Here is a 7,744-nt window from a genome sequence, read left to right as displayed (position 1 = left end):
AGTTCCCAAGTACCTTCAGACTGATTTATTTAAAGTAACTGACTTTCGAGGAAAAAAAAACCCACACCAAAAGCAGGTGGAAAGTTAACTACATAAAAGCATAAAATGGGGATTTTTTTTTGTGGCACTGCGCTGGCCTTACTGCCATCTAGTGTCGCACAATAAATCCAAACTACTTTATTAGTTACCATGGTTTTGTAGGAAAACTTCAACTTGCACTAAAATTTATATACACAACAGATCCTCTGGGGTAGAGCCATTCCTTTTTTTTTTTTTTTAAAAGCACACAAAAAAAAGCCAGGGATGTTAATACATGTTCATTAAGACCAGCCAGGAACAGCACTGCTTGAAAAACCATCCTCCACAGCATTAATTGATGGCTGCTGTTCAACCAGCGCAGCAGGAGTTGTGCAAACAACTCTCTCCTTACCTAGTTTCCCTTCTCTCACCCATCAGCTTTAACTAAGTCAAAGCCCTGTCTTCTGTTTCCCAAAATGTTATTGATACATTTATGAATTTTGAAGGGGTGAATTACTTAGAATTTCCTTTTGAAGCACATTCAGAGCGCATTTTTAACGTGGATCTGTTTGGACAGAATGGATAATTAACAGAAGCAACCCAGGGCAGATCCTGGTGCGACAGCAGTAGTAGGGATGCCAAGATCCTACAGCGTTATACAGAACTGCAGGTCAGAGAGGAGGCGACAGCCTCCAGGTCTCAGGGCTGTGAGTTATAGGAGAGGTGGAGAGGGGCTGAAGGCACCAGCACTTTCTCTTGTTTGTACTCTGAAGGCGACAGAGCTACCGCCCTCAATGCACAGGGTCTGCTCGCACCTCACTGGGAAAGAGAAAGGAGAGGAAGGAGGCAGCAACTAATAGCCACGGTGCGGGGGAATGGCAGGGACCCGGGGTCTCCTAACATGAATAGTTATGTGTCACACACAAAGTTACAAACACTGTCAAACCCTTCAGCAGTCCTCTAAGGATTGAGTTGCTTGGTGATAAACAACTACTGAAGAGACAAGAACTTCATGATACTGACTTGGCTAAATCATCCTTTTCATCTAAAATTGATTATGGAAAATAAAAATCTTGTAAGAAACCAGACTTGTTTTACATGGTAAGACTGGGAACTGCTGGAGTGAGTATTTCAATCTGGTATCTATTAACTACAAAAAGATTGAGAGCTCATTATTTCTAGCCCCTTTGTCACTCTCCTAGGCACAAAAAACCCCTGTGATTTTATCTAGAGGACAGAAACACTTTTTTTTTCTGCTTTTTTTTTTTAGATACAGCAAAGTCAGAATGAGAAAAATCTTGGTGTCACCTCTAATGCCCCAGAGTCAAGACAAAAGTAGTTAAATACTTACCATGAAAATAAAAGAAAAAGAGGTAGAGAGACTGTGGAATCGGGCAAATAACATTTTACGTGACTACAAAATTAAACTTCTCCTTGCAGAAATTACAAATTAGTAATAGGAGAAAGGTGCTGTCCAAAGAATACGACAGACACTGTATTGGCTGCGACAACACTGACAGAGTATTTACTGGTATCTCAGTTATACTTAGAAGAGGGCACAAACAGTTCTCTACTATTATTCCGTCTTACAACTTTTTCAGGCAACTTAACAGTTCTTCTTTATCCATGTGGTATCCACTCTTCTTCCATTCATCCCGTAACTGCTGTAACGTTGTTCCAATTTCTTTTCCAGAAGACACCCCCATTTTCCTTAAATCATGGCCACTAACAGGAAAAGAAGGAACAGTCCATTGCTGCATTTCTCTTAAAAGATGTTCTTCTCCTTGGTATTTTAGAAGTTCACAAATCTTGGAATTTGTATTAGCTTCCCTAGACTGAAGAAAAAAAAAAAAAAGAGAGATGATTCACTATGAAACACTAGAAAACAGCTCAAACTGTGATCAGCATTGTGTTATTCCCATGACATGTTATTAGTCAACCTCTGAACAAGTTAAAACTATGAAAGTGAGGATCTCTTCTGCCTCACAGGTTTTAAAACTGAGTCCTAATGTGGAGGCTCTGGGAGATCCTTGGAGACTTCTTGAATTCCGAGTAATAGCTGTAACCGTTATCTTCAACCGCCAACTGGAGAGGAACTATTACCTTTCCTGCGGGGTGGGGGGGGACAGGCCTCACTGCAGAGGCTGCCATCTCTTGCCTTCAGCCTCAGGTACTGCAAGAAAAGTGCAGAACTTCACCTGGAAATTACTTGAACTTTGCTGTAGAAGAACGTCACAGGTGGCCTATGCCACAGTGCTCCTCACAAAGAACACACATCGATGCCCTAGGAATTGCACCGGCTCTCAAGGCGCAATTCCAGGAGTTTAATTTCACATAAAAAGGCTGGAGCCTCTTCAGGTCCAGATCCTGTCTCATGTTTTCACCCAGATCAGCTGGGACAAGACAGGACAGGACATTTCTGATACAGGTGACTGAATATGACATTTTTCAGCCTGACTGGAAGGTAGGCTTTTAAATCCAGTCAAAAACTGCTATAGAACACAGGGTGCTCACAGCTGCTAAAAATACGGTGGGTTCGTTGGTTTGTTTTAAAAATGTCTTAAAAATTAATTTAAAGCCTCAGTATTTTGGATGGGAAAGAAAAAAGCTTTTGAACCCAAGTAGAAATGTCTGCTATTTATCCTCCTGCAAAATACTAGAGGAGAGTAATCTTTTTATAACAAAGTTTCTGATTTATGTTGCAGAGACATGCTAGGACATTTGCAATAGCTCTTACTAATTTCTGGTCCCCTCTCCAGAGAAAAAATAAAGGGGAAAAACAAACCAACCAAGCAACCCACCCCACTTTAGTTAACTGGAACTGGTATAACTAACACAGAAGGATATTCCTCCAGTTACTGGGATGACATTACACTGGGAGCAATCCAAATTTGGCTAACATTTTTTGTCAGTACATCCCATCTTTCTGATGAAAACATCACAGTCTTTAAAATCCTGGGAAAAATTTGCCTAAGACAAGAAACAAGCCTGCGGATGAAATGGCTCCTATTTGACCCTTTAAGGCCCTTTCTTTCCACTAGGCACCATCATCTCTGCTACTCCGTAAAACTAGAAACTCAAGAGTTTACTGTGAAGAACAAAAAAAAAGCAACATAAAATACACTTACATCCATTATGAAGTCCTGATATGGTCTAAGTGGTTCCGGACCCATAGCTTTGGTTAACTCTTGCCGGTGTTTCACTAAAAAAAGGCCAAGGTTTTTTTCTTCTTTTGAGATTTTCAGCCTCAGATCAAGGTTTGTGACATCATCCTTCACCTTGAACAACGATGACAGAACAGTCATCGGTTTGGGACACAGATTTTGAATGCTTTTAGTGACCCTGTCAAATTCCTCTAAATTTCCATCAAGTGGTAGTCCTAAAGGGATACACACAAAAAAAGTGCAAGACACTTAAGAAATGTGGGTGTTAACATAGGAAAAAAAAACAAAAACAAACTAATTTCTTTCTGGGTAAAAAGTTTTATCTCACTTCGCCGTGCTGCAGTTCTGTTTGTATATGATATAGGAGTAGGAAATCAATCTTAATTTCACTTTACCTATGTATTGGGCAACATCCAGCTCATACATAAGTTGAATCAAATGATTTACGTGGTTTCCAAGAAGAATTTTTTTCAGTTCCACCCAAATTCTTTCTCCTGATATTCCAGCCAAACCCTTGGCATTTTCTTTAATTGTTTGCAGTGTACTAGGTTCATGATCACCAGGTTTTTCAGCGATTCTTCCATAAAACCTGCCCAAAAAAACACTTCTGTATGTTAGAATGAGAACAATTATCCCATTTAGAATCACAGAATCATTTATGTTGGAAAGGACTTTCAAGATCATTGAGTCCAACTGTAAACCCAACACTGCCAAGTCCACCACTAAACCATGTCCCTAAGTGCCACATCTACACGTCTTTTAAATACTTCCAGGGATGGTGACTCAACCACTTTTCTGGGCAGCCTGTTCCAGTGCTTGACAACCCTTTTGGTGAAGAAATTTTTCCTAATGCCCAATCTAAACCTCCCCTGGCGTAACTTCAGGCTGTTTCCTCTTGTCCTAGCTTGTTACTTGGGAGAAGAATTTTACTGCTATTCAGAGAATAAATGTCATGACAGTGTTAAATATTCTAATTTAAAATACTAGAGGAAACTTAACAATATAACAGTTACAATTCTTTTTACATCACTGATCTCTTTTTTCACATTTCTGAAACCTTCTACAATGCTTAGTTCATTTCTTTATCTAGGAAAGGCAAAACCTAGTACCTCAAATATCTCAGGATTCTTAAATAATCTTCTTGTATTCTCTCACTTGCCTTTCCAACAAATCTAATTTTCTTGTTTTTCAAGTCTTCATATCCATTAAAAAAATCATACAGCATCCCATCCAAACCTAGAAAAAGAAAAAAAAAAAAAGTGAATTTACAAACACAGTTGGCACAACTAAACACTCTCACTTGAAAATACAGAAGACAAGTTGTGTGATTTGACCTGGTTTGTCAGATCATCTCACATGTTTGTACAGACCTTTTGGCTGACAGCAGTACAAACAGAATTGAAACAGACTTGGGAGAATTTACTGGCTTAATTTGAAAAGTAGCATTTCATCTCAATACTTGCTTTTAAAAGTATTTACCTAAGAACATGGAATTGACAGTCAGATCCCTTCTTTCAGCATCCTTTTCCCAGTCAGTGGTGAATTCAACCTCTGCATGTCGTCCATCGGTGACAACATCTATTCTAAGAGTAGTAATTTCAAAATTCTGTTCATGGAGCTGAAAATCCCACAGACATTGTTATTTCACACAATCATGAATATAAATGTAAAAGCTGTATATTATTTCAGCCTCATGTTTGTATACAGTTAGTGTTCAAGCTGGATACAAGCAAACCAATGTGTACCAGGTTCTCATACAGAGCAGACGACAATCAAGAAATACAAATATCTGAAAATCATCCTTCCATTATTCATTTTCTAGATAGCCTGCAGAAATCTTCCTGCAGAAGATGGATTAAGAAGCAGAGGAACAAGCAAGGTAGAGGAAGCAAGACTTGTGAAATCAGGAGCAGGAAACACTAGGATCAACTTGCCCACATTATCTGAACATGTGGGTGGCCTACATTATCTTTTCTAGTGATAACACAGCAGCACAAATGTGTTATGCAGAGGTAACACGCACTAAAATATGGTAATTAATTGAATTATACAAACAAAAAGTAATTAAAAAAATCACTCCATACTTTAAAGCAGTCTCACTTAAACTCCTAGTGTGATACTTTAACAAAGACGGCGCATGCTACCAGTTTTCCATTGGATATGCTGCACATTTACAGATACAGTTAGAAAAGATCCAAGTCAAATCATAAACCAACCCTGGCAGTAATGGTTCCGTGTTTTTCTCCTTTGTTATTGATCAGACGAACACCTGCAGATGTGAACATTTCCTTCATCTCTGCTGGTGTAGCTGTAGTGGCAAAATCTATATCTTGTGGTGTCATTCCACTTAGTAAATCCCTCACAGCACCTCCTGCTATTCTCAGCTCATAATTCTTCTTCTCAAACAATTCTGGGAAGGAACGGAAAACCATTAAGCACTCTCTCAACTAAAAACCACAGCACACTGTCAGCCATAACCCATCATCACAAATTAAAGATCACAGATGTAGAAATACATACTCAAATATGCAGTAAGCAGCAAGTATGTATGTACTCCACAGTTTCATGTAAAATGCACAAATCAGGTACACAGCTGAGCACCCACATGTCTTTTTCCAGTCATTTCTGATAACCTGAATATTATCGGGTTGCTAATTGCTACTGGGGGACTTGGGGCCGTGGAACATTTTTAGCAGTTAGCTGACAAGGGGAAATGGCTTAGTTTACTTATGCCAGAGCAGAGCAAACCATGAATCCAAATTTCTTCAGAAAAAACACCGCACGACAGTTGATTAAACCCGAGCTCCGCCACATCCCCCCAGCCATTTTAAAGTTCCAGCAGCTCGAGCTGAAGAGCAGCACACACGTCCCGGCCCACAACAGCCCCCGTCCCCCTCCCTGTGAGGGGATCCGGGGCTGCGCCCGCAGCAGTGCCAGGACGCGAGGTGCGAAGCCTGCATTCCCCACCCGCGCTCTCCGGGCCGGCGTTTGGTTCCTCCTCACGGCCCAGCGAGCAGGGACACTTTGGGGGCTGCTGCTCAGCTCCGTGGATGCCCAGCCCCCGCCCCCGCTCCCCCCCCGGGCCGCACTCACCTGCCACGCTGCGGAGCCCCGGCGTGAAGAGCGCCTGGAACTGAGGGGCCTGCAGCTTCATGGCGCCCAGCGCCCGGTGCCGCAGCCGGAGCGGCGGGAGCAGCCGCAGCCCGGCCCTGCGGGGCAGAAGCAACACCTCAGCCCACATCTGGGGAGAAAACAGCCACACGACGCCTCAGCCGGGCCGCGCCGCGCCGCAGGACCCCGGCCCCGGCCTCCTCCCTCCCCGACCGCCGCCCGGACGAGACCCCCTTCCCCCGCAGCACAGGGTGCCTCGTCGCACCCACCCACCCACCCGCGGGGCCGCCGGCGCGCTGAGGCGAGGAGCCGGCGCTAGGCCCGAGGAGCCGCCGGGTGCTGCCGCCCGGCCTCGCCCCGGCGCAGAGCGATGAGCTCAGCGGCGCGACGCGGCCCGGCCCGCCCCTTCCTCCGGGGGAGGTGTAGCCTAGGCCCCGCTGAGGGTAGGGCCCGGGCCCGCGCCGCGGCGAAGGGAGTCTGGGGAGGGTCTGGGTCCCGGTAGGGGGAGGGAGGGGAGGGAGAGGAGGGCCCGGGTCCTCAGCCGAGGCGGCGGTGAACCCTCAGGGGAAGCCCGCAGAGTGTCTTCCACCGTGGGAAGCAGCTGAGGGTTTGTCCTGATAAGATACGAGAAACGGGACTTCCAAAAGAAGCAGTACAAAACGTAAAAGATTTACCGTGGCTTGATTTCAGTTTAGAGAGAAGGAGGATTACAAAAGGAAAAAAATAAATGTGTTTTGATAATGACACAACCGTGATGAAATGGACTAATGACGCCAACACACCACTTGGGAGATCAGTTAATCACCAAAACACCAAGGCTGGTGTTAAGCTTGGCTGAACTGCATCCACAGTTGCTCAACTGTGAGAAGCACCTCAGTGTACTTTAAATACTAGGTTTATGTTTGTCAGCCTGGATTGATTTAATTTTTCTTCATCGTGTGGAGATGTACGGACGAGATGCGATAACATGGGAGTCCTGGGGCTTTGGTACTGTTCGGGCTGTCAGTTCTTCCCTCCTCAAAAGTGTAATGTCGCTGCTGTGAAATTGGTGAAACATCACTGCATTTGGCTGTGTTTGGCCAACTGCACGAGGGCCACAGCTCCCATCGCTCCTCCCTGCGCTGCTCCTGCGAGGAGGCATCTCGGGAGGGTTGGAAGGAGCAGAGCCTGAAGGAGGAGCTCACCCACATGCAAGTTAATGGGAGGGTGGTTCCCTTTGAGGCCTGGCTAAATCTTTGTCTCAGCAAAAAGGGTGCTACAGGTGTCTTGGTAACTGGGAAGAAACGTTACACAGATCTATCCAGTACCCAACAAATCAGCACCTCACTGCAGACAGGAGTATGCTTACAAGCACAAAAGGGGTTTTTTTTGGAATGACCTAATCAAAAAAGTCATCTCAGATCTACAATAATATAGTCAGGCCTGTGTTAAGAACATAACCTTTTCTTACC

At 44.0% G+C, this 7,744-nt stretch overlaps 1 protein-coding gene across 3 annotated transcripts; it reads right to left on the bottom strand.

The window, feature by feature from the left end:
• Positions 1-1,405: 1,405 nt before the first annotated feature.
• On the bottom strand, positions 1,406-6,643 carry TRNT1 (tRNA nucleotidyl transferase 1). Of its 3 annotated transcripts, none has more exons than XM_074879194.1 (8): positions 6,571-6,643; positions 6,276-6,423; positions 5,399-5,592; positions 4,662-4,800; positions 4,292-4,418; positions 3,578-3,771; positions 3,147-3,397; positions 1,406-1,853 (listed from the first exon to the last, which is right to left on the bottom strand). In XM_074879194.1, exons 2-8 carry the CDS (start codon positions 6,421-6,423, stop codon positions 1,605-1,607), a joined length of 1,302 nt encoding a protein of 433 aa, XP_074735295.1. In that variant the 5' UTR covers positions 6,571-6,643; the 3' UTR covers positions 1,406-1,604. The 3 variants fall into 3 exon arrangements, with proteins under 3 accessions (XP_074735295.1, XP_074735296.1, XP_074735294.1); XM_074879195.1 differs by having other exon boundaries at positions 6,276-6,391; positions 6,571-6,589; XM_074879193.1 differs by lacking the exon at positions 6,571-6,643 and having other exon boundaries at positions 6,276-6,520.
• Positions 6,644-7,744: the final 1,101 nt, after the last annotated feature.

Source organism: Strix uralensis, chromosome 10 (genome assembly GCF_047716275.1).
Source record: "Strix uralensis isolate ZFMK-TIS-50842 chromosome 10, bStrUra1, whole genome shotgun sequence".
Lineage (NCBI taxonomy): Eukaryota > Metazoa > Chordata > Aves > Strigiformes > Strigidae > Strix > Strix uralensis.
The sequence above is the reverse complement of the archived record's forward strand: the minus strand, read 5'-3'. Positions and strand labels throughout refer to the sequence as shown.

Excerpts from the sequence above, each read along its gene's own strand:
- TRNT1 (XM_074879194.1), bottom strand. The coding sequence starts at position 6,423 with ATGTGGGCTGAGGTGTTGCTTCTGCCCCGCAGGGCCGGGCTGCGGCTG. Across the intron at positions 4,419-4,661 it reads TGTCAATTCCATGTTCTTAG|GTTTGGATGGGATGCTGTAT; the intron begins GTAAATACTTTT and ends TTCTTTTTCTAG. Across the intron at positions 1,854-3,146 it reads ATCAGGACTTCATAATGGAT|TCTAGGGAAGCTAATACAAA; the intron begins GTAAGTGTATTT and ends TTTTTTCTTCAG.